This window comes from Vipera ursinii (genome assembly GCF_947247035.1).
Source record: "Vipera ursinii genome assembly, chromosome: 7".
Lineage (NCBI taxonomy): Eukaryota > Metazoa > Chordata > Lepidosauria > Squamata > Viperidae > Vipera > Vipera ursinii.
This window is the reverse complement of record NC_139521.1, coordinates 58,071,105-58,097,326: the sequence shown is the minus strand read 5'-3', so window position 1 is coordinate 58,097,326 and position 26,222 is coordinate 58,071,105. Positions and strand designations below refer to the sequence as shown.

Sequence of the window (26,222 nt, the reverse complement as noted above, 5' to 3'; positions counted from 1 at the left end):
GTCCAGACAAGAACATCAAGTCTGGGTTGTGGCCTCTCTCATGAGTCGGCCCAGAAATTATTTGCAACAGGTCCATGGCCGTCATGGAAGCCATGAACTCCCGAGCCAGTTCGGACGATCCTCCCAGGGACGGTAGATTAAAGTCGCCCAAGACCATGAGTCTTGGGAATTCAACCACCAACCCTGAGAGGACATCGAGTAGCTCGGGCAGGGCCGCCGCTGCACGATTAGGTGGTAGGTACGCCAGCAGCAGACCCAACTGCGCCCCTGGGCCGAATCTCAGTAGGAGAGACTCACACCCGACCATCTGAGGGACGGTGGTCTCTCGCGGGCTAAGGGATTCCCTGATGATAACTGCCACTCCCCCGCCCCTCCCACTCCCCCTCCCAATGTTACCAATGGGGGAGATCTAATAACATTGACCTTGTTTGGATTTGGGAGAATTCTAGAAATCAGATAGAAAGTATTTAAATTGAGATCTAATTTGGTTTTGGGGAGAATTCTAGGGGTCAAATAGGAAGTAGACACTTCATTTTACAAAAGCAAATAAACCCACTTATAATCAAACAAACTCAAAATTACACAGTAGAAATATTTATGTAATGGTACTTTATTTATACATTTAAAAGCACAGTGCAAAATGAATGGATATACGAAATAAAAGTAAGAAATACATATGAGCATGATGGAACGTATGTTCAAGGACCATCGTGCCAGAAGAGGAAAAATGAAGTGGTATCTGTCAGTCTTGCCCAGCATCTATGAAAGAATCTGACTGTCACTGAGTCTTACAATTAGAAACATCTCTATTATCTTCTGATGAAAGCCAGTGTTTAAAGTTGTTTTCTTCAGATTCTCTTGTGTCTGTTAGAAAGAACAGCCGGTAATTAAGTTAATAAAAATAACTACAAATATCTGAGTAACTCAACATAACTACAAGGTAAAAAGGCAAAGGTTCCCCTGCACATGCGTGCTAGTCGTTTCCAACTCTAGGGGCCGGTGCTCATCTCCGTTTCAAAGCCGAAGAGCCAGCGCTTGTCCGAGGACGTCTCCGTGGTCATGAGGCTGGCATGACTAGACGCCAAAGGCGCATGGAACGCTGTTACCTTTCCACCGTAGTGGTCCCTATTTTTCTACTTGCATTTTTATGTGCTTTCGAACTGCTAGGTTGGCAGAAGCTAGGACGAGTAACAGGCGCTCACTCTGTTACGCGGCACTCGGGATTTGACCCGCCAAACTGCTGATCTTCTGATCCACAAGCTCAGCGTCCTAACCCACTGAGCCACCGCGTCCCTCCTAACTACAAGAGAATAGGTTATTAGAGATGATAGATGTTTGGAACCCTTCCATTTTTAAAACTTCACAGTATTAATTCTCATGGATTTGAGATTATTAACCATATTAGATGAGCAGGTTATTTAAAGCACGTGGTAGCACACTACGTCCTGGGTATGTAATTTGCTAAATGGCAAATTAAACTATGGCTCTCTTAGACCTACTACTACATTTGTGTCAAGAGCACCAAAGTACTTTTGGGTTGAAAGGATTGAACGGTGATATCACTGTTCCTGGGAAACACCCTGTTGGGGGCTCCTTTCATGTCTCTGTTAAGTTACCCGTGAAAGCGATGCCTATCCATCTACTCACGGTCACCCGCTTTCAAACTGCTGGGTTGGCAAGAGCCAGAGCATGTGACAAGAGCTCACCCCATCACGCAATAGCAACCGGGTCTCGAATGTGATTGTCGATTGTCAGCCCAGCATCCTAACCATCTCCTAAGTTGTTCAGGAGAACTATGACAATCCGATCTTACTATACGCAAGAACTGTCTTGTGCTGTATGTTTTTTTCTATTGCTTTCTATTGTTACATGTAGGTACATCAGTTATCAAGTGAGGGATTGCAGGAACAGGACAGCCTCTAAACATACATATATACACATATATACATATATACATACAGTATGTGTGTGTGTATACAAACACAGACACACACACACACACACACACACACACCAGTTATCAAGTGAAGGATTGCAGGAACAGGACAGCCTCTAAATATATACAGTGTATGTATGTGTGTACACACACACACACACACACACACACACACACACACACACACACACACATATATATATATATATATATATATATATATATATATATATATATATATATATGTATACATGTATGTATATATGTATATGTATACACACACACACACACACACACACAGTGCCTTATTTCATAAAATTGTAAACTCTTGGCTACCTCATGCAGTGAACAAACAATAACTATCTAATGATTTTCTGATTTTTTTTTTACTACTGGTCATTACATTTTGTAGGATTTTTTTTTGCAATCCATAGAAAAAGCAAATGGATCAGAAATCTACCCTTCCAAAACAAGCTAGTAAACACAGCAGTTTTTTTGTGATCACAACACAGCCTTCCTCTAAAACAGGATCTTTGTCTTAGCATCTAAGAATGTGTTATGCTGTTACTTACTGGCAGTAGCACCTAAGTGTGAGTTATCAAAGAAATTTGCTTGGCTGTTGGATGGCATCAACTGTGGCGTGTCCAAAGGCAAAATTGGCTGCATGGAGCGCTCCCTGCAGGGAGAGGCTGGCAATGCCGAAAGAGATGAAGTTGCCACTTTCCTTGGAGATTTGGTTTTATGCTCCTCAGCTGTGTCTCCCAAGGCACGCTCCTTCCTCTTCATAGCTCGCTCCTTCCATTTCTTAATTTCTTCTTTCAAAAGAAGCTCATTTCTTAAAACATATATTAGATATATTTAATCACCTGGTGCCCAGATAATGTTTTTTCCCCCTTATTCTGCAGAGCCTGTTCATTTTCTTTTTCTAAGAAATGCTTACACTTGGCTTTTTGCCAGACTTGCATGCTTGTCCTTTTGTTATCCACGCATTCATGACTTATAACAAGATGGGCAACCTGTGACCTCCAAACTCCCTTTTGTGAACTTTGGTGCTGGCCCTTGGGATAATTGTTAAAAATTGGTAGAATAATTTCCCACTATTTGGGTAGACCTTGACCTATGACCACAACTGAGCCCCAAATTTCTAGTGCTAAGCAAGAATGTTGTTATGTGAATTTTGCTCCATTTTATGATCTTTCTTGCCACAGTTGTTAACTAAATCACTGCGGTTGTTAAGTTAGTAAGGTGGCTGTGAAGTGAATCTGACTTGGCTTGTGAGAAGGTCGCAACACTACAACCATTATAAACAGGAGTCAGTTGCGAGGTGTCTGAATTTTTAACATGTGACCCTGGGGATGCTGAACAGCGGTAAGTGTGAAAAATGCCGAGTCACTTACTTCAGTGCTGTTGTAACTTCAAATGGCCACTAAATGAACTGTTGTAAGTTGAAGTCTAGTGTAGTCCTTAACTTGCGACCACAATGGAGCCCAAATTTCCACTACTAAGCAAGACAGTTGTTAAGTGAGTTTTTGCAACCTTCCTTGCCACAGCTGTAAGTGAATCTGGCTTCCCCATTGACGCTGGTTTTCAGAAGATCGGAAAGCAGGATCCCATGACCTGGGACACTGCAACCATCATAAATATGTACCAGTTGCCAAGTGTCCAAATTTTGATCCCATGACCACAGGGATGCTGCAATGATCGTGTAAAAACCGTTCGTTTTTTCAGTGCCATTGTAACTTGAAATGGTCACTAAACAAATGGTTGTAAGTCAAGGACTACCTGTAATGAAGATTTCAATCTAAGCCCTAATACATACATTTTGTTTAAAAAAAGAATTGTACCCTCAACGCTCAGAAGAAATGGGAAAACGTAACTCTTGCCCATTCTGAATCAAGTCAATCTACTGCAATCTTCAGCCCTTTAAATTTAGCTACCAGCCAGCAAAAGATTGTCCACTTAGAATTTAACTTCCTGTTTTCAGAATATGGATAGCTGGCAAGAAACGTGATCCCAGGAAAAGCCATTCTAAATTAGATCATGAACTTGGGGCAAATATTGTTTTTTACTGGAAACTGTTAATTTTTTTTCCCAAACTCCCCAGGGCTTACTAAACACTAATTACAACGTGATCCTAAAAAAAGTGATGGTCCTCACTCACAGGCACCAATGTACCCACAGACATTTTCCTTGGCATCATCCAATGCTAGCTTTAATAGATGAACCTCACCGGAAGACATCCAAAAACATCAGCTTTCTAAATGTGAACACTAAAAAAAAACAAAAAACCACACACAAGTTTTTTCCCCCTCCTGAAAGTCAAAAGTTCATTTGCTTGTGCAAAAGAACCCCAAAAGTCTGATACAACTGGGAAGCATGCCAAAGCTAATCACCAGCTCCACAATATAGTTTACGAAGCCTTCTATGTTTGGATCTTGCCAGGCCAATATCTTCAAACGTACGGACAGCTTAATCAACTTTTAGACAAATTTATTTGTTCTGTGTGAAAAATCCATACGCAGACAATCATTGTAATCTATGTTCCCAGGTAAAATATGATGACTTACGCCAACAGTAGCTTGTGTTCTTTCTTGAGTTGAGCGTGTTCCTTTTCCAGCTTTGCATGCTCAGATTTTAACACTAGCATATGGGTATTCTGTACAATTCCACTACCGCCACCACAAGTAAGTGGTAGAGATGGCTGAGGAAGGTCTTTGTTAGACATTACTGAAAATGAAAAGATCCAGCACTGTAAGCCTTTTGCCAATGACAATATTACCACCCAAATTTCACAGCTTTTTCAGAATCACCTCATTTCATTACATGGTATAATTTGGGTCTACACATCCAAGAAAAAGTGGTTCAGGTTGAATGTTTTATCACAGGATTGGAGGCTTCCAACTTTTATGATTGTAAATGACTGAGGTGATTAAAAGGAGCTAGCACTAATGGAAATTTATCAACATGAATATATTCAAGTAGGACTTTGTCAAAATTGCCCTGAAAGTATTTCTTAGCACTTTTGGAACACATGAAAGACTGTGCTTGAAAGATGAAAATGTTTTCCTGTTTGACTACCGTTTGTGTAATGCTGTACCTTAAATGCCCATTTCAAACAGTCGGGAGATAGCACTCTGATTTGTAATTACCTGTTACATCTTGTTCTTGTTGTGCTTTACGAAGTTCTTCTTTCAACTTTCTTAATCGCTCTTCCTGGTGATCTGCCAGAGCTTTGGCATTTGCCATTCTAGAACAGTGAAAATTCAGTTTTAAATCAAATTATCAATGATTTTAGTCTACAATTAGTTTTTGTAAAAATAAATAAGGTTGAATTCAGCTACAAATTTCCTAAAAGCCCTGTTGACAATCTAAGATTATTCCAGTACTGTAATATATGTTGGAAAAATTACTATCTATTCATCCACCTGTATATGCCCTAATAAGCAGGCATATACATAGAATGAAGGCTATTGCTAAGCACATTGATTTGTGCTTAGATTGTAAGCCACCCTGAGTCTTCGGAGAAGGGCGGGATATAAATGGGATTAAAATAAAAAATAAAATAAAATAAAATTCTGGATCCACTATGCCCTCAAGAGCTCATGTCTCATTTGATTTGATTTTTATTTTTAAATAGAAGAGACTACAAAAAAATCCCAATTCAAATACAAACATTGTTTCTAGATTTGTCTCCTATATGTATTCTTAAAAAAATAAATAGTAGTGTTCTGTTTTAAGGTAAGCTTAGTTAAAGACTACAGTAGGCTAAAGAGGCAGAGCACAACAGTGGCAAAACATTTCAAATTTGAAACAGGTATCAGCTATTGCTGCAGCTGATGACCAGATTATGTAAAACATATGTTGACTAGTTGCTGATTGTCAGTGTGTGTTTCTGAGCCCAAACATAAATACTAGAATTCACCTTTAACACCCTGAAACTGTTTGGATCCAAATTATTTGAAGGACCACCTTAACTTATACCTGTGAACATGATTAGAGAGGCCTTATTTAGGTACCTGTCTACAAACAATAATTGGACAATGAGTAAAAGACATAGGGCCTTTGTTGCCATTGGCACAGGAGATTACATCCTAACTAGATCCTACCTTTATAAAGACCTGTGCAAACCCCAAAGATTGGGCTGATTGCCTGGTTATAGTTAGGATATTTAATTTTAGACCCTGATGATTCTGAGTGGCTGACAAAAAGTGAAACATATAATTTATATTTTTAAAATAGAAATAGAAATCCACTTGGGATTCGACCCGCCAAACTGCCGACCTTCCGATTGACAAGCTCAGCGTCCTAACCCACTGAGCCACCACGTCCCTTATGAAATAGAAATCAGAACCTTATAATTGGATGCCCCAAAGGAACTATGGTTCAAAAGCATGTTCAAGCAGAATAGATTTATTTTGTTTACATAAAAATAAGGGTTGGGCTATGAATACTTCCTGGAAGTGTGGGGTGAGGAATGTTTCAAAGAGTTGGAGGCAATATCAAAATGTCTGGTTGCCTGGTCCACAGCGCATGTAGCATGTTAGTTAGGACTTTAGTGAGATTCCTGCACAAAGGACTTGTTTTGTTTTGAATCCTTTAGTATAACTGAATGATTGCGAATGGAGGGTGCAGAACTATTTGGAACTATGAGAATAATTGTTAAAACATAGTAGCACAATACTTAAGCTGTTCCCGCACTCTTGAACAGGTAAGCCCTAAACCAGTGGTAGGCAACCTTGGCTCTTTTAAGACTCGTGGACTTCAACTCCCAGAATTCCTGAGCCAGAATAGCTGGCTCAGGAATTCTGGGAGTTGAAGTCCACAAGTCATAAAAGAGCCAAGGTTGCCTACCACTGCCCTAAGCACTTGATTACCAGCAAGTGATCTGCAAAGATCTCTACTTAGTGGCTCAGGTTCAGAAATTAAAACCTTTAAAACAGTTCAGATCTTGTGACATTTGGAAAGTTCTATCTTGGAATTTCAGGTGAGAAGACCAAAATCATGAAAAAATATAGGCATTATTGTTATTTTTTTTTTAAAAAAAACTTGAAGTCCTACAGATGTCATCCCAAGGGACCCCTCCAGGATGCCAAGAGGTATTGGATTAATGCTTCTTGCTTTAGGTGGTAGTCTGTCTCAACATAGAGTCCATTACTCTGTAGAATTGCCTTTTTCAATGAAATGGAACTTACTCTCGATCAAACAATTTGGATTGCTTCATTCTTGCCATATCAGCTTTAGCAAGCTGAGTTTTCAGGTCTTCAATTTCCTCCTTATATAATCCAACACCTTTATCCACCTGGGCCTAATCAGAAAACAAAACATGATTTCTTGAGAACGGGAAAACAACTGTTGTATAGTCCCAAGTGCCCAATATGCCATTAAGTTTAGAAAATGAAATCATTTTTACATATTAATCGACTTTTTAGTAAGAACACTACATCTTTCTTCAGATCAAAGTAATAACGTTAGGCCCATTTTCAAACGGAGGTTTGGATCCAGCAAGAGATCATAGTTAGCCTCCTGTCAAATCAGTTGGTGCCATAATTGATCTGCAGGAAATTGTGCTTCCAAGGTTTTGTTCCACAAATAACTGAACTGCATAAAAATGCTAGAGAATACTAGAGAAAAAGGCCAAAGTTGTAGAGGATTTTAATTTTCTTTAAGGAGGAGTGTGTTTAGCCTCAGAGTTGGGTAGGGCAAGGCTGGGAGGAAAGCATAACATTGTGAGCTGATGGTTCCTTTTGTGTAAACTTGCCTTCCAATGTCCAGCAACCCAGAACAACATTGCATGAGTTTTATGTGGGAATTGCAGAGAGGAGTTGTGAAGGTGTAAGGCAGGGGTGTCAAACTCAATTTCACTGAGGGCCGCATCAGCATTGCGGTTGCCCTCAGGGGGCCGGGTAGGTATGGCCAGGGTGGGCGTGGCCTACTGGGTAGGCGTGGCTAGAGTGTCCCTCAGTGGGACAGATCTCAGGGTCTCTGCCAGAAGGAGGGTCTCTGAAGAAGGGCCAAGGCAGTGCGGGCCGTTCCCTCACTGTTTCCAGGATGGTTTCGCGGGCCACATGAAACCACTTCGCGGGCCGGATCCAGCCCCCGGGCCTTGTGTTTGACATGTCTGGTGTAAGGCATTTGTGTGAATCCCATGAATCTAAAAATGATTTTGAAGACTGTTTTACTCCCAACATGAAACATCGATCCAAAGATATCACTTATGTTAATGCACACAGTACCTTGAGTGTTTCTCTCTCACTTAATGCATTTCTTAAGCAATTTTCTTTTTCCTCTAATGCGGTCTGAAGCCGGACGATTTCGCTCCTGGAAGCTCTCACTTTAAGTTTCATTTCTAGTGTGGCTATTATTTTCTCCTTTTCCTGGAGATTTTTTCTTCCTTCCTTTATTTTGCTTTCTAGTTCTTGGATTTTTAACTGCAGATTCTTTGAACAAAAGAAGTTTGTTATTGGAAGACGGAACAGCTCTTCCAGATTTTATTTTCTAGGGTGGACAAAATGTTTAGCTGTTATTGGTCATAAGGGGAAACCCTAAAACCTGCAGAGCTACAGTAGTTGGACCTGAAGCTCAGTCACAATAACTCCAATATTTTGAATGCTGGGCTCTTTACAAGAAAAGCGTGGCCTGAAAAACAGAGCATTTCTACTAGAATAGTTAGAGCTGCAGCATCAAAGAAGAGAATGAATATAAGCAACACTAAAGTACACTTCAGTGCTATTTCTTTCATCTATTGGGAAAACACCTCTTTTTTCTTTGTGTTTTCACGTGGCAGAAATTACCAACATCGTATTTCCAGCAACCATAGATTTAAAAAAAGCATCATTCTGTAGATTTTTTAAAAAATCAAACTGTCATGATTTGTCAAAGTCTGCCACACTGATGACCCAAATTTTCTACCATCTGTCCTCTTCAACTAGAAAAGTTGGATGAAACTAATATACTGTCAGGAAACCTGTTTAAGAATTAGAATGGATTTAGGAGCATCACATATCTGGGAAAGCAGAGACTAAATAGAAATTTAATAAATGGCACCCTAGGAAAAGTTGCCTAGAAAAGAACTAAGCATTAATCAAATTAGACAAATGAAGAGACATGCGACTAAGCTGCCAAATAGGAGTTTAACAAAATCACACCTTTGTATCTTGTTCTGATGCATCCAGTTTATGCCCTAGCTTATGGACTTCTTCTTCTAGTTTCATATTAGCAACACCACAGGATTTTTGCTCTTTCTTTAACATATCTAACTGCAGAATCAGTTCTTTTGTTTCTTTTCTACATGCTTTCAGGGTAGTATCAATCTCTCTGCAGTAGTTGGCGTTTATGGCTTCCGTCTCCGATCTAGCTTGAAAATAGGGCTGTAATGTAAAGGCAGTAACAAATGTTGGGGCAGGTATGTTACATTGCTATCTCTTACATAGTCATTCAATTACAACAGTAGTCAGTTTCTGTAAACTCTAGCATTATCTCCATGCCCAACCTTAACAAGACACAAACAATAACATTGTACTACACATTTTAAACCTGCATTTCATACCTGAGCTTTGGGCTGTAGGAATTGATAAATGGACTGAAGCTTTTCAGTATTTTGCTTTATTGTTGCCTCAAAGCCTTGCAAATCAAAATGATCTGACCATTGTTCCAAATACTGTTCCATCTCTATGTTTTCATGTTCCAACTCTTGTAACGTAACTTCTGTGCCACTGAGTTCTTCTTCCATTTCAGAAACTTCTTTTGAAATTTGCTGTGCAAAGAAACACATAAAAATGAGCCAGTTTGTCAAGACATACTGTGAGTTATTTTTTTGTCTACTATGCAGTAGTTGAGAAGAAATTTATGCAGAAACCTCTTAACAAAGATACAATATTAATCCTTCTAGCTCACTAACAGCACTGAATGGAAACCTTTAATCTGATTTATCTTCCCACCTATGCACAGTACATCATAGCAGGAATGAAATATCAACAATGATTTTCTTCCTACAAGTCTTAATTGGACATGCCAAGGACTGACTTTGGAAAATGTTCTACCTTGAATTACAGCCTCTAGGAAAAACTCTTTAAGCCTGGTTTACTATTTCTTCTGCTGTGCCATCTCAAATATAATTGGCAAGGTAGCCCGCACACTGAATTATGTAAATACACATCTTTGTTTTTGTCAAATAGAAAGCTCAACTTTTTATATGATGGTTTCATTTAGATTTTTTTTGGGTTCTTCTCTCAGAAACTGCTCTGAGCTCTTTCGGAAAGAAAAGAAGATTGAGCAGTCAGATCTATTGTCACATCAAGGTAAAAAGTTTTAACTTTGTTGATAACTTGTCTTCATTGAAGCATAGGTATTTTTCCTTCTGAATCCAGATGAGAAAGATGCAATGATTAGTAACAGGAACACAAAACAAAAACCAGTAGCTCTTAGTCTAGACATGTCAAACACAAGGCCCGGGGGCCGGATCCGGCCCGCGAAGCCATCCTGGAAACAGTGAGGGAATGGCCCCCACTGCCTTGGCCATGGCACAGAGACCCTCCTTCTGCCAGAGACCCTTAGATCTGTCCCACTCCTGCCCTGGCCCCCATAGGCACCCTTGATGCGAACGATGTAGAGCTGGCCACGCCTACCCAGTAGGCCATACGCACTCTAGCCATGCCCACGCACTAGGCCATGCCCACCCAGGCCATACCCACCCGGCCCCCTGAGGGCAACCGCAATGCTGATGCGGCCCTCAATGAAATTGAGTTTGACACCCCTGTCTTAGTCCTTCACTGACTTATGATAGACCTCGGCCTTTGAATGGCACTGTACATTATCACTGTGGATCAGCGAGGCACTACACTCTTTCACAAAGCTTTGAGGACCTGGTTTTGCCAACAGCCCTGGGGAACCCAGAGTGGGAGAGAACCCAATAAGTGGCTTGTTTGACTGATTGCTGTCACCAGGAGGCTGCAAGGATATTGTTTTTTTATCGTTGTATAAGCAATATACATTTTATAAATAAATAAATAATTTTTTTAAAAAAATCGGTAGATGATGGAAATTATTACCACACCCTACAACACGGGATAGCAAATATTTCAGGCCCTGTTGTGCAATGCTTAAGATGTTTTCCTATTCAAATGTGAGACTGTGTGAGATTTTCCAATCGCATGTTATTTTGGCCATTTAATTCTTTTTGCACTGTAGTTTAATTGAGGGAGAGGTTTGTACATGGTGCTTGGAGATACAGCAATGTCCTGAAAAGCACCTGAAAGCAGGACAAGAAGCAACGGATGGAAACTAGTCAAGGAGAGAAGCAACCTAGAACTAAGGAGAAACTTCCTGACAGTTAGAACAATTAACCAGTGGAACAACCTGCCTCCAGAGGTGGTGAATGCTCCAACACTGGAGGTTTTTAAGAGGAGACTGGACAGCCATTTGCCTGAAATGGTATAGGGTTTCCTGCCTGAGCAGGGGGTTGGACTAGATGACCTCCAAGGTCCCTTTATATTATATTCCATTATATTCCTATTCCATGTTGCTTTTCCCATCACCAAATAGGCAACCTTTGGCAAAGCATTACCTCTGTGAGACCATCCAAGCTCTGGATCGGTCCAGAGACACCAGATGGCTGGGATCCATCTCCCTGCTGCTCCAAGCGAGGCCTTCTGAGTTGCCAAACTTGCACTTGCACTGCGTGTTGATTTCTTCGCTCATCAAGCAGCTCCTTTGTGTACTTGCTGACGTTTGTGTAGTATTCCTTTCTTTTGTCACACAAGCAAGTAAAAAAGTACTGTTGAAGATGAAGAAGGTAATTAGCTGGACGTAAGTGCTCAAAATCTAGCTGGGTTTCGTCCAGGGCTCTTCAAGCCTGTCCCTTTTATGGCCTGTGGACTTCAGCTCCAGAATTCCTCAGCCAGAATTCCTCCCATTGTGGGAGTTGAAGTGCACAAATCGTAAAAGTGCCAAGTTTGAAGAACCCTGGTTTAGTTATTTATCCTGGGAAAAGCTGCACACCATATTAACTTTGCTCCATAAGTAAACTTTTAATCATAAATTTGGTCAGCTTTCAAAGGTGCCAAAACACTTGGCTTGTTTAACTTGGGCTACTCTCCCTATTAGGGACGCGGTGGCTCAGTGGGTTAGGACGCTGAGCTTGTCGATCTGGAGGTCGGCAGTTTGGCGGGTTGAATCCCGAGTGCCGCGTAGCAGAGTGAGCGCCTGTTACTCGTCCCAGCTTCTGCCAACCTAGCAGTTCGAAAGCACGTAAAAAATGCAAGTAGAAAAATAGGGACCACAACGGTGGGAAGGTAACAGCGTTCCGTGCGCCTTTGGCGTCTAATCATGCCGGCCACATGACCATGGAGACGTCCTCGGACAAGTGCTGGCTCTTCGGCTTTGAAACGGAGATGAGCACCGGCCCCTAGAGTCGGAAACGACTAGCACGCATGTGCGGGGGAAACTTTACCTTTACCCTCCCTATTAAAAACGGCAATGACCTGTTTTTCCACCTATTGAATTTTAGATTGCTCATCTTTGAAGAGATGTTCCTGAGGTGCAGAATTGACCGTTCCTAAGATACCGCTTTGTCTACGAACAACAGAATTGTGGACTGGATCAATCTTTCCCAACCTGGGTGCCCTCCAGATATATAGACATTGTCTCAAATTCTCAACAAAGGATTGCTGGCTAGGGAATTCTGGAGGCTGAATTGCTTATGGCTGGAGGAGGGTTATGCTGGTGAAGGTTGAGCTAGACCAGGGGTCAGCAACCTCGGCTCTTTTATGACTCGTGGACTTCAACTCCCAGAATTCCTGAGCCAGCTATGCTGGCTCAGGAATTCTGGGAGTTGAAGTCCACGAGTCATAAAAGAGCCGAGGTTGCCGACCCCTGAGCTAGACAGACCTCTGCTCTGATGCAAGACAGAACTTCCTTAAAATCTTCCTTAAAACAGTCACACTTAGTGACTGTTCAAGGTTACAACGGCTTTGAAAAAGTGACATATTTTTATATTTATGGCCATTGCAACATCCCCATGGTCATGTGATAAAAATTCAGACCCATGGCAACTAACTCATATTTACTACGGTTAGTGTCCTGGATCATGTGATCACCTTTTGCGACCTTCTGACAAGCAAAATCAATGGGGAAGCCAGATTCACTCAACAACTGTGATACTAACTTAACTGCAACGATTCACTGACTGTGGCAGGAAAGGTCGTAAAATGGGACAAAACTCACTTAACTGTTTTGCTTAGCAACAGAAATTTTGGGCTCAATTTTGATTGTAAGTGGAGGACTACCTGTAATGAAAAGTGTGCAAAAGAACTGACAGACACTAACAGATTCACACGATTTTAAACTAGGAATTTATCTAACCAAATTTCCTAATCAAGCCACAACTGAGTTTGTAAGGCCCACTAAGCCATAAATCATAGTTTAACACCAAAGGATAGATTTAGATATACAGTAGGTCTAAACCCAATGGTACTTACAACCTTGTTGTGAATTTCTGACAGCTATGGCCACTCCGCAGTCATGTGACCATATTTCAGTTGTTTGCAGCCATTTGCAGTGTTGTATTGTCACATGACTGGGATTTATCACATTTTATGCTGGAAACTAGCATTAACCTCCAGGCTTTGGCAAAACACCCTACTGTATAATGAACAATGGGTTCACTGAACAACAACGGATTCAATGACCAAGATTCACTTAATGACTATGGTGACTTACTGAACTGTCCCAAAATAATGTATAATTGGGTCACTCTTGTGATCATCTGTTCTACAATGGTCACAATTTGCAACCTGAATGGGCAGATCCCATTACAGTTGTAAGCCATGGTCCACCTGTATGTATAAAACTAAAACTTAAACAAACCGCACAATAGTTTTAAGATGTGATATATTATTTAAAACTAGTACCTGAAGTTTGTTCAACAAGCCGTAGAGGTTGTTACTGATGCGCTCATTTTCTATTTGAAGCCTTCTGACGTGATTGGCTTCCCGTGGAGAAATGTTAGGAAGCCACTTGGTTACTAGGGCTTTCTTGCTATCAAACTGATTCTTGATCTGAAGAGAGATGTTGATGAAATATTCAGATCTTTTTTCCAGCTCTGGAAATTTCTTCAGAACCTCCTGAAAGAAAAAGGAAGCAGGCTGGAATTAGCTGAAGTTTTCATCTTTTAAAATCAGTGATTTTCTTAAAGCCACTGAAGTCATAGCAGGAATAAAACAAAATTTTATAGTCAAAAGGATCATAATCTACTGCTATTAAGAAACATGTCTTGATCAACCAACACTCAGTGTATTTTAATTTAATTTAATTTAATTTAATTTAATTTTAATTTTAATTTTAATTTAATTTATTAATATTTCTATACCACCCTTCTCCCGAAGGACTCAGGGCGGTGTACAGGGCAAGAATAAAACACAGAGATATACAAAAAATAAAAGATAATTAAATACATGCCCGATTAAAAATACAATTAATACATGGTAAAAACCCCAATAAAAATAGTAAAAAGACCCCACTAATCCCCCCTCAGGCCAGGCCGGCTTGCTCGAACAAGTATGTCTTTAGATCGCGGCGAAAGGAGCAAAGATCGGGCGCCGTCCGGAGCTCAACCGGTAACTGGTTCCATAGCTCCGGGGCGCCCACAGAGAACGCCCTCCCCCTGGGGGCCACCAGTCGACATTCTCTGACCGGTGGCACCCTGAGGAGGCCCTCTCTGTGGGAACACACAGGGCGGAGGGAAGTAGACGCCGGCAGCAGGTATTCCCTAAGGTACTCCGGACCCCTGCCATGTAGGGCTTTAAACACCATTACTAGCACCTTGAATCTCATTTTGTGAATTGCATTCATGTGAACAAGCTACAGTACCCATTCTTGAACATTAGGTCGGTCCTTGCTCTAATCCTCCCCCTCACCATAAAGGCTAAGAAGTAGCCTTTGTATAAACATCTTTTATATATTCACAGGCAGCTGGGGAAAAGGAGCTGTGCAAGATTTCTGCAGGGTGTGATTAAAAAACCCACAACGCCTCAAAATGGCAGTCACAATGGTATGATCAACTGTCCATCTTTTAAGTGCAATATTCTAAAAAGAAATGGAGTTTCAGTCACACTGTTATCACTGCCACTGTGAGGTGTGTGTTTTTTTACCATAATCTGAAGACAACCCCTGATACCAAATGTTCCAAAGTATGTAGTTGCTTCTAGGTGCCCTGCCATTATGCCAAGCAGCCTCACCAACAGTCTGGATCAGAGAGAGACTACCAGAAAAACCCTTCAAATAGAATAGATGGGGCCAGTTTGCAGCATCTGTTTAGAGTGAGTTGCCAAAGGGGGAAAAAAAAAGAACTTCCTGATCATCCTTCAGAGGAAGAAATACAGTAGCAAGTTGGCTAAAGAGACAATTCTGAGAATTTTCTTATAAAGAATTGGGAAAAATATTTTATTTTACCCATAGAATAGTTTTCTTGGGTCTTAAAAGCAGTTTGTTTTGCAAAGGTCAGCAGCACAAGAGAAAAGTTCTTGGGGTAGCACTTATTCTGAGGAACCTACTAGGTCAGGGGTCTTCAAACTTGGCCTTTTTATGACTTGTGGACTTCAACTCCCAGAATTCCTCAGCCAGGCATGCTGTACTAGATTTATAACTCATCTTTGTAAATCAATACATGCTGGATCCCCAAACAGGTGTTCCTCTAATTCAGGGGTGTCAAACTCAATTTCATTGATGGCCACATCAGCATTGTGGTTGTCCTCGAGGGGCCGGGTGGGTATGGCCAGGGTGGGCACGGCCTACTGGATGGGCGTGGCTGGAGTCCGTATGGCCTACTGGGTGGGCATGGCTAGCTCTACATCATTGGCATCAAGGGTGCCTATGGGAGCCTGGGCAGGAGTGGGACAGATCTGGGGGTCTCTGGCAGAAGGAGGGTCTCTGGGCCAGGGCCAGGGCAGCGGGGGCTGTTCCCTCACTGTTTCCAGGATGGCTTCACAGGCCACATGAAACCACTTCGCGGGCCGCATCCGGCCCCCGGGCCTTGTGTTTGACATGTCTGCTCTAATTTTTGCAACAATATACAAGTTCACTGATAGATTAGGTACAGCTGGAAATGGAGTTCAGTCTTTGTGGATTAGATAGAAGTTAGAATGCCACTTAATGCAGATTTAATCAAAGGGAAAGAAGAGTAAAATGGTGACAGTACTTACCACTATTCTGAATATTTTTGCTTCCGAGATTTCAAAGCAGTCTTGCATCTTCTGTTTGACACTCATTTCAGAATCCTGGAAAAAGAATATATATTCAGTAGTAAGCTAGTATCTCAATATGAGCAGATTATGTCCAACTAAATACGATAATCAATAGAACTCTAAAAATGAAAAGACACTTGAATTCCTGCGATGGACGAATACCTGCAAAAAATGGATGGAGTTAGCAGAGATGCCTATATTGACTGCTTTGATTAAAGAAGTGAATACAGTTAATTTTGTTTCTATTTGGAAACTGATTTTGTGCTTAAAATGGAAAAAAATTTGAAACCTTGTTTTGGGTTTTGCTGATTAGATAGGTTTGTTCTTACAGAAATGGCTAGTCTATAAAAGTCAAGGTTCCCCCTGTCCAATTGAGTGCTCATCTTCGTTTCTTAGCTGAGGAAGCCAACGTGGTCTGAAGACATTTCTGTGGTCATATGGTCAGCTTGACTATATGCTGAGGCACACAGAACGTGTTGCTTTCTGTTCTGTCCCCTCCCACTGAGTAGCCTCAAAGAGGCTCAAAAGTCCAGCAGAAGCCAAACGTAGGCTGAACAAACGAAAGCTGGTCTTCTAACAGTCAACTCTCTCCCAAGGTTTATATCAGACAGTACTTTTGTAATTACCGGGTGATGTTCCAAGGTCCTTGGCAAATGGCCAGCAGCTTCAAAGCCCAGATGTAAGCAGACACGTTACAAATCTCACAACGCCATCAAATTGTTCACCACACCTTTCCTGCACAGCCACACCCCTTTTATACTCTGTAGGGTGTGGCCCTACATCTCCCGGCCACGCCTCTTGGGGCGTTGCAATAGTTGCTGCTGCTGTTGCCGACGTATCCTACGTCTTTCTCTTGTATCCAATAGGGGCTCCTCACTGCTACCAGCCTCTGCTTGCTGTTCTGCTTCCTCCTCTGTTTGGCTGGGGTCCATAGGCACATCAGCCACAGTCAGTTCTTGCTGACTCACCAGGGGAGTCGGCCGCTCCGGCACGTTACTCGTGTCAGCTTCCTCCTCCATATCACCCTCCGAGTCAGCATGCGAAAATACAGCACCCTCCGGGGCCGGGATTACAACACTATCCCCCACCGCAGGGTCCTTCCCCCGGGTCTGCCGGTCCGGATGTGGTCGGGATGGAAACTGGTTGTGGAAGGCCTGTGGCGTGTACGGAGGAGGCATCCACCCATGAGAAGTCCTCAGGCCCGTATCCCTTCCATTCGATTAGGTATTGGAAGCGCCCCTTTAGCCAATGGGAGTCTCGGATGCTGGCCACCTCGTACTCCGGTGGACCGTCTACCGTGGGCGTGGTTACTGGAACACGAGCTGTCGGGCATCGGAGGGAACACGATGGAGCCTCAGGGACCAGAAGGGACCGGTGGAAGACAGGGTGAATCCACATGGACTGCGGCTAAGTTAAACGATAGGCCACCAAGCTGATGACCGCCTCGATGGGGAACGGGCTGATGAACCGATGGTCCAATTTCTTCACCGGTCGGTCGGGAGGTGTTTTGTGGATAACCACACCCGGTCTCCCACTTCCAGGGGTGGCATCACCCATTGGGAGCGGTCGGCGAACCATTTGTAATCCTCCTTGGCCCAGATTAGCTGCCGACACACCAACCGCTGAACTGCCTACAACTTGGACAGAAAGTCCTGGGTCTCAGGAACAGGAGAATCCGATGGGGCCAGGGGGAAGAGCCATGGATGGTACCCCACGCTGGCGTAGAATGGGGTCATCTGGGTGGAGGTATGCTAGGAGTTGTTGAAAGCAAACTCCGCCAGGGAGAGGCTGTTGGTTCACAAAGCAGCACAGATACTGCTCCAGGATGCCGATTACCTTCTCCATCCCCCCATCGGTCTCTGGATGGTGCGCCGACGACAGGCACACCTGCACCTCCAAAGCGGCCATCAGGCTCCTCCAGAATTGTACACCGCAGTCCGAAACCACCCTGTCTGGCAAGCCGTGGAGGCAGAAGATATGCTGGAGAAACAAGTGGGTGGTGGTGCGGGCTGTTGGCAGCCCGCGGCATGGAATAAAATGTGCCATCTTCGTCAGCATATCTACCACCACCAGCACGGTGGTGAACCCATTGGATGGGAGCAGGTCCGTCAGGAAGTCCATAGAGATCGCTTCCCATGGCCTCTCCGGTGTCAACAGCGGCTAGAGGAGGCCGGGAGGTGCACCCGTCGTGGCCTTTGCTTGTCGGCATGGCACGCAGGATGTCACATACGCGTGCATGTCGTGCTGTGCCCGAGGCCACCAAAAGGTCCGCATCGCTAGGTGGAGGGTCTTAAAGAATCCGAAGTGCCCCGCCGCAGGGTTGTCGTGGCACTGAGTCATGACGAGGGATCGGAGCAGCCCCGTGGGCATGTACAACCGCCCCCAATGCTTGAGTAAGCCCTCCTCCAAAGTCCACGGGGATGCGGGACCAACCTCGGCTTGCCTTTGCTGCGACCAATCATCCAGACGCTGCGCCTCTTGCACCTGAGCTCGTAAGTCCACTGGCTCCTGGACTGCAACTAAGGACTCCGCGGGCAGTACCGTCTGCGGGGGAAGTGGATCCTCAGTGCGGAGGTATTTGGGTTTCCTGGATAGCGCATCCGCCCTCCGGTTGTGACCACTGGAAATATAAGTCACGTGGAAGTTGAACTGGGAAAAAGACAGGGACCACCGGATCTGCCGCTGATTCAACTTCCCGGCGGTCTTTAAATGCTCCAGGTTCCAATGGTCCATCCGAACCTCCACCGTGTGTCGGGCCCCTTTGAGGTGATGCCGCCAGGCCTCGAACGCAGCCTTGATGGCCAGCAACTCTTTTTCCCAGATGGTGTAATTGTGCTCGGAAGGATTGAGTTTCCGCGAATAATAAGCACAGGGAAAAAGAGTGCTGCCATCCACTGGAGCGTGCAGTAATACTGCCCCGATGGCCACATCTGTCGCGTCCATTTCCACCACGAAGGGATGACGCGGTCTGGTTATCTCAGGATGAGCTTGGTGGTGAATGCGTTTCAAAGCCTGGAATGCCTGTTGGTGTGGGGGACCCCACTGGAACAGGACCTTCTTGTGGAGAAGCTGGGTCAGCAGAGCCGTCAGGGATGCGTAGCCCAGGATGAAGGTGCGATAGTAGTTGGTGAACCCCAGAAGGGGCTGAACATCCTTCACACGGCGAGGGGGTTCCCAACTACACAAGGCCTCCACCTTGCGAGGTAAAGGTAAAGGTAAAGGTTCCCCCGCACATACGTTCTAGTTGTTTCCAACTCTAAGGGGCGCTGCTCATCTCCGTTTCAAAGCCGAAGAGCCAGCGCTTGTCCAAGGACGTCTCCGTGGTCATGTGGCCGGCATGACTAGACACCAAAGGCGCACGGAATGCTGTTACCTTCCCACCATAGTGGTCCCTATTTTTCTACTTGCATTTTTACATGCATTCGAACTGCTAGGTTGGCAAAAGCTGGGACAAGTAACAGGCGCTCACTCTGTTATGCGGCACTCGGGATTTGACCCGCCAAACTGCCGACCTTCTGATCGACAAGCTCAGCATCCTAACCTACTGAGCCACCACGTCCCTTTTCAATTCCCCAAGGATGCCTTAATTATAATTAAGAGTTAGGGAAAAGTACAACGTGATGTTTAGGTTGAAAGCTTGACCTACACATCTGGCACCAATGGTTTTACAGTAATATATCAGTGAAATTCCATTCACGTGAAAGCATCCCATACCTTTGCAGTTTTTTCAGATAAGGCCTCTTGAAATTGGCTTTTAGTTTCTTCTCTAATGTTCTGCATAACCTGCTGAAGGTCATCTCTCTCTTTTTGAAGCAAGTTTTTCTCTTTCAATAGCTGTTGGACATATTTTTCCTGCTCTCTCAGTTCATCTGTCAATTGTTTCTTTTCCTTTGTAAGGCTGCTTACCTCTTCATTTGATTTTATGATCTAAGAAATTAAATGTAACACTATTACTAAATCATGCTTCACTACCTAGTACCTTTGAGAGATAACAGTAGTTTTGAACCCCCATATTTCAGGATCAAATGCACAGTTAGGGAAAACTAAGTCAAACTCTGTGTAGCATCAACCTTTATTTAAAGAACAGAACAGAATATATTGGCCAAATGTGATTAGGCAGATAAGGAATTTGTCTCTGGTGCACAGGCTCTCAGTGTACATAAAAACAAGGTAATATAATCCTAAAATACCAATAGGAGAAAGTAGTAGGAAAGATGAGAAGGGTTATAGTAATATAGCCTTACTAGATGGGTAAATATTCTTAGTCATACGATAGTTCTGTGAGGATTAGATTTTCAGCAGAGAGGGGAAAAATTGTCTCTGTGTCTAGTTCAGGGGTAGACAACCTCAGCTCTTTTATGACTCATGGACTTCAACTCCCAGCATAGGTGACTCAGGTATTCTGGGAGTTGAAGTCATAAAAGAGCCGAGGTTGCCTACCCATGGTCTAGTTGTTTTGGCATGCAATGCCGTATAGCACCACCTAGAGGGGAGGAGTTGAAATGGTTTATGTCCGTGATGTGAGGGGTCTGTAGATACCTTCTCAGCCCTCTTTCTGACCTGTACAGTATTCAAGTCCTCAATGGAAGGCAATGAAATACTAAGGAAATTAAATTTTGCTTCTTTCCCTGAACAATTGAATTCCTTAGAATACTCCTTTTATATATTTTAAATTATTGTAGAAAATGCTAGTTTCCCAACTTAGTTCAGTAACTATTTAAAATACTGGTGTACAGACATAATTCCACTCATTGGAAAGCATCACATACCTTTGCAACTTTTTCAGATAAGGTCTCCTGAAGTTGGCTTTGAGTTTCTTCTCTAATGTTCTGCATAACCTGCTGAAGGTCATCTTTCTCTTTCTGAAGCAAGGACTTCTCTTTCACTAGCTGTTGGACATATTTCTCGTGATCTCTCAATTGGGCTGTCAATTGTTTCTTTTCTTCAGTAAGGCTGCTTACTTCTTCATTTAATTTTGTTATCTAAGGAATTAAATGTTACACCATTACGAAAGCAGCCTCCCCCAGCCAACCCCTTTGAAAATAAATGCAGTTTTTAAACCCCCATCATTCAAGGTCAAAATATAGAGGATGCACAGTTAGGGAAAACTAAATCAAACTCTATGTAGCAGCAAGATTTATGGTAAACAATACTAAGGAAATTAAAATGAACTTGTTTCCCTAAACAGTTGAATCCCTTACAGTGCTCTTTCGAAATATTTCAAATTATTTTAGATTCACAAATGCTATTTTCCCAACTTTCCGGTTCAGTAAATATTTAAAAACTGAATATACGAAGATAATTCCTTTCACTGGAAAACATTCCCTCACCTTTGCAGTTTTTTCAGATAAGGTCTCCTGAAGTTGGCTTTGAGTTTCTTCTCTAATGTTCTGCATAAGCTGCTGAAAGTCATCTTTCTCTTTTTGAAGCAAGGACTTCTCTTTCAGTAGCTGTTGGATACATTTCTCCTGCTCTCTTAGTTCGGCTGTCAATTGTTTCTTTTCCTCAGTAAGGCTGCTTACCTCTTCATTTGATTTTATGATCTAAGAAATTAAATGTTACACCATTACTAAATCACACTTCCCTACCTAGCACGTTTGAGAGATAACAGTAGTTTTGAACCCCCATATTTCAGGATCAAATATGGAAAATGCAGAGTTAGGGAAAACTAAATCAAATTCTGTGTAGCATCAACCTTTATTTAAAGAACAGAACAGAATATATTGGCCAAATATGATTAGGCAGATAAGGAATTTGTCTCTGGTGCACAGGCTCTCAGTGTACATAAAAACAACAAGGTAATATAATCCTAAAATACCAATAGGAGAAAGTAGTAGGAAAGATGAGAAGGGTTATAGTAATATACAGGGCTTTTTTTCTCATAGAACACTCAGAACGGAGTTCTGGCACCTTTTTTGCATGGAACCTTGTAGGGTAGGCAAGATGGGTTGTATGACATGTGTGAGTTCTGGCACCTTTTTCTTTTACAAAAAAAGCACTGGTAATATAGCTTTACTAGATGGGTAAATATTCTTAGTCATAAGATAGTTCTGTGAGGATTAGATGTTCAGCAGAGAGGGAAAAAATTGTCTCTGTGTCTAGTTGTTTTGGCATGCAATGGCCTATAGCACCACATAGAGGAGAGGAGTTGAAATGGTTTATGTCCGTGATGTGAGGGGTCTGTAGATATCTTCTCAGTTCTCTTTCTGACCTGTATAGTATTCAAGTCCTCAATGGAAGGCAATACAATACTAAGGAAATTAAATTTTGCTTCTTTCCCCGAACATATGAATTCCTTAGAATACTCTTTTTATATATTTTAAATTATTGCAGAAAATGCTAGTTTCCCAACTTATAGTTCAGTAACTACCACTACCATATTTTCTGGTGTATAAGACGACTTTTTAAACCCATGAAAATCTTCTCAAAAGTCAGGGGTCGTCTTATACGCCCAGTTGTCTTATACGCCGGAAAATACGGTAGTCTTATACGGCGAGTATAGCCCAAACCCTATACCCGTATTTTTCAGACCATAAGACGCACTTTCCCCCACCAAAAGTAGGGGGGAAAACAGGGGTGCGTCTTATGGTCCGAAGCTGATCTGTATGACCAGCCCCAACCTCCGCAAGTGGAAAGCAAGGGAGATTGCCAGGAGCACGAATCGGCACGTGCTGAGAAACGCCGATCTCATGCTCCTGCAATCTCCCTCGCTCGGTTTTAGCTTCCCTTGCTACAAGAGAAAGCAGGCTGAAACGGAGTGAGGGAGATTGCCAGGAATGCGAATTGGCTGATCTTGCGCTGCTGCAATCTCCCTCGTTTCAGCCTGCTTTCTCTTGTAGCAAGGGAAGCTGAAACCGAGTGAGGGAGATTGCAGGAGCGCGAGATCGGCCAATTCGCGTTCCTGGCAATCTCCCTTGCTCCGTTTCAGCTTGCTTTCCCAAGAGAAAGCTGGGCTGCAGGGCCGCCTCCGCAGGTACTGCTCTAACGTGGAGAGGGAAGGACAAAGAGGGAGGGAAGGAAGGAAGGAAAGGACAATGGGAGAGGGAGGGAGAGAGAGAAATGGGGAGAGAGAGAGAGAGAAAGAGAGGTAGAGAGAGGAGAAAGAAATGGAGGGAAAGAAAGAGGGAGAGAGAAAGAGAAAGAAAGGGAGAGAAATAGAGGGAGAGAGAGAAAGAGGGAGAGGGAAAGAGAGAGGGAGAGAAAGAAAGGGAGAGAGAGAAAGAAGGAGAGAGAGACAAGGAGAAATAGAGGGAAAGAGAAAAATAGAGGGAGAGAAAGAGTGAGAGAGGAGAAAGAAAGGGAGGGAAATAGAGGGAGAGAGAAAGAGGGAAAGGGAAAGAAAGGGAGAAAGAGAGAAAGGGAGAGAGAGACAAGGAGAAAGAAAAAGGGAGGGAAATAGAGGGAGAGAGAGAGAGGGAGAAATAGAGGGAAAGAGAAAAATAGGGAGAGAAAGAGGGAGAGAGAGGAGAAAGAAAGGGAGGGAAATAGAGGGAAAGAGAGAAAGAGGGAGAAATAGAGGGAAAGAGAAAAATAGAGGGAGAGAAAGGGCGAGAGAAAGGAGAGAGAGGAGAAAGAAAGAGGGAAGGGGAGAGGGGGAGAAGAAGAGAAAGAAATTAAATTAGTAACATGATTGTCAAGTGAATCTGGTTTCCCCACTAACTTTGCTTGTCAGAAGGTTGCAAAAGGCGATCACATGACCCTGGAACAATGTGACCATCATAAATATGAATCGATTGCCAAGCATCCGAATGTAAATCACATGACCCTGGGGATGCTGCAATGGTCATAAGTGTGAAAAATGGTCATAAATCACTTTTTTCAGTGCCATCGTAACTTTGAACGGTCACTAAGTGAATCATTGTAAGCTGAGGACTACCTGTACTTTATCATTTTTTTCCTTTTTGGGGGTGTGTGTGTGTGTCAAGTTTTTGACACCTTGTTGGGCGACTGGTGGTACTCGGACGTTGCCTTGTCCTAAAAGTGGTACAATGGATGAAAAGGTTGAAAAGGCCTGTTTTAGTATACTGGTACTATTTGGTTCAGAATATTTTTTTTCTTGTTTTCCTGCTCTAAAAACTGGGTGTGTCTTATGGTCCGAAAAATATGGTAATTTAACAGGAAAAGTAGGGGGCCGTCTTATACGCCGGAAAATACGGTATTTAAAATACTGGTGTGCAGACATAATTCCACTCATTGGAAAGCTTCACATACCTTTGCAGTATTTTCAGATAAGGTCTCCTGAAGTTGGCTTTGAGTTTCTTCTCTAATGTTCTGCATAACCTGCTGAAGGTCATCTTTCTCTTTCTGAAGCAAGGACTTCTCTTTCACTAGCTGTTGGACATATTTCTCGTGATCTCTCAATTGGGCTGTCAATTGTTTCTTTTCTTCAGTAAGGCTGCTTACTTCTTCATTTAATTTTGTTATCTAAGGAATTAAATGTTACACCATTATGAAAGCAGCCTCCCCCAGCTAGTTCTTTCGAGATAACAGCAGTTTTTTTTAACCCCCTTAATTCACAGTCAAAATATGGAGGATGAACAGTTAGGGAAAACTAAACCAAAGTCAAGATTTATGGTAAACAATACTAAGGAAATTAAAATTTATTTGTTTCCCTAAACAGTTGAATCCCTTACAGTGCTCTTTCAAAATATTTCAAATTATTTTAGATTCACAAATGCTATTTTCCCAACTTTCCGGTTCAGTAAATATTTAAAAACTGAATATACGAAGATAATTCCTTTCACTGGAAAACATTCCCCCACCTTTGCAGTTTTTTCAGATAAGGTCTCCTGAAGTTGGCTTTGAGTTTCCTCTCTAATGTTCTTCATAACCTGTTGAAAGTCATCTTTCTCTTTTTGAAGCAAGGACTTCTCTTTCAGTAGCTGTTGGATACATTTCTCCTGCTCTCTTAGTTCGGCTGTCAATTGTTTCTTTTCCTCAGTAAGGCTGCTTACCTCTTCATTTGATTTTATGATCTAAGAAATTAAATGTTACACCATTACTACAGCAGCCTTCCCCAGCTAGTTCCTTTGAGATAACAGCAGTTTTTTTTAAACTCCCTTAATTCACAGTCAAAATATGGAGGATGAACAGTTAGGGAAAACTAAATCAAAGTCAAGATTTATGGTAAACAATACTAAGGAAATTAAAATTTATTTGTTTCCCTAAACAGCTGAAGCCCTTAAGAGTGCTCTTTTTAAATATTTCAAATTATTTTTGATTCATAAATGCTATTTTCCTAACTTTCCAGTGCAGTAAATATTTAAAATACATGGTACAACTGTACAAACATAAACATTACTATTATCACTGCAAATCCTAAATTGGCAAACTTCAAAATGTAATCACTTGTCTAATCAGATTATACATTCCATTCCATTCCATTCCAATGTTTCTAGATATTCTAAATTTCTAGAATTTCTAAATTTTCCCCTATTGCAACTCAGTTCTTCTGTGGTATTGGCAGGGGTTCCTAAAAGTCAAGATGCAAGCTGTGATTATGCAACTAAAGTTTTGCATTTTTGTGTGTGCCATGATTACACAGTTGCAGCCACCACCATCTTCTTGTTTAACCACCTCCTCCATCAGAGACCCCTACAATCAGAATAAACTTGGCTTTCATTTTATTTCTTAAGACTTTCCTTAAAAAAGAGGCCACATTTCAGTCTTTAAGATTAAATAATGATTAATCAATACTTGAAATAATCCTTTCATTTTTAATCAGTAAAAGTTAATTCTTATATTAAACCACACTTGGACTGGTACAGTGAATTAGAGAGTTGCCTGCATAAAGCAGAATAGGCATGTGTTTTTCTAGCAACATGGTATGTACATGTCTATGCACGTGTGAAAGTTCAGGTCCCTCTAGTACAGGGGTGTCAAACTCAATTTCATTGAGGGCCGCATCAGCATTGTGGTTGCCCTCAGGGGGCTGGGTGGGTATGGCCAGGGTGGGTGTGGCCTACTGGGTGGGCGTGGCCAGAGTGCGTATGGCCTACTGGGTGGGCATGGCCAGCTCTACATTGTTCACATCAAGGGTGCCTATGGGG

The 26,222-nt window shown here is 42.5% G+C and overlaps 1 protein-coding gene and 1 long non-coding RNA gene across 2 annotated transcripts in view; both read right to left on the bottom strand.

Annotated features, from left to right (window-relative positions):
- Positions 1-745: 745 nt before the first annotated feature.
- Positions 746-26,222, bottom strand: part of CENPE (centromere protein E) — a gene marked incomplete at its 5' end in the record, with an annotated part of 60,505 nt that continues 35,028 nt past the window's right edge. The window contains 14 exons of the mRNA XM_083367059.1: positions 746-864; positions 2,509-2,771; positions 4,504-4,663; positions 5,086-5,183; positions 7,129-7,241; positions 8,170-8,373; positions 9,082-9,303; positions 9,483-9,689; positions 10,745-10,882; positions 11,499-11,708; positions 13,843-13,983; positions 21,504-21,716; positions 24,385-24,597; positions 24,936-25,148. Coding sequence (XP_083223185.1) covers positions 779-864; positions 2,509-2,771; positions 4,504-4,663; positions 5,086-5,183; positions 7,129-7,241; positions 8,170-8,373; positions 9,082-9,303; positions 9,483-9,689; positions 10,745-10,882; positions 11,499-11,708; positions 13,843-13,983; positions 21,504-21,716; positions 24,385-24,597; positions 24,936-25,148 — 2,481 coding nt within the window. The 3' untranslated portion in view covers positions 746-778. The remainder of the gene's footprint in view (positions 865-2,508; positions 2,772-4,503; positions 4,664-5,085; positions 5,184-7,128; positions 7,242-8,169; positions 8,374-9,081; positions 9,304-9,482; positions 9,690-10,744; positions 10,883-11,498; positions 11,709-13,842; positions 13,984-21,503; positions 21,717-24,384; positions 24,598-24,935; positions 25,149-26,222) is intronic.
- LOC310643433 lies at positions 13,988-21,015 on the bottom strand. Its single transcript, XR_014493071.1, has 3 exons — positions 20,943-21,015; positions 16,132-16,206; positions 13,988-14,055 (listed from the first exon to the last, which is right to left on the bottom strand). It is a non-coding gene; the product is annotated as an uncharacterized lncRNA (long non-coding RNA).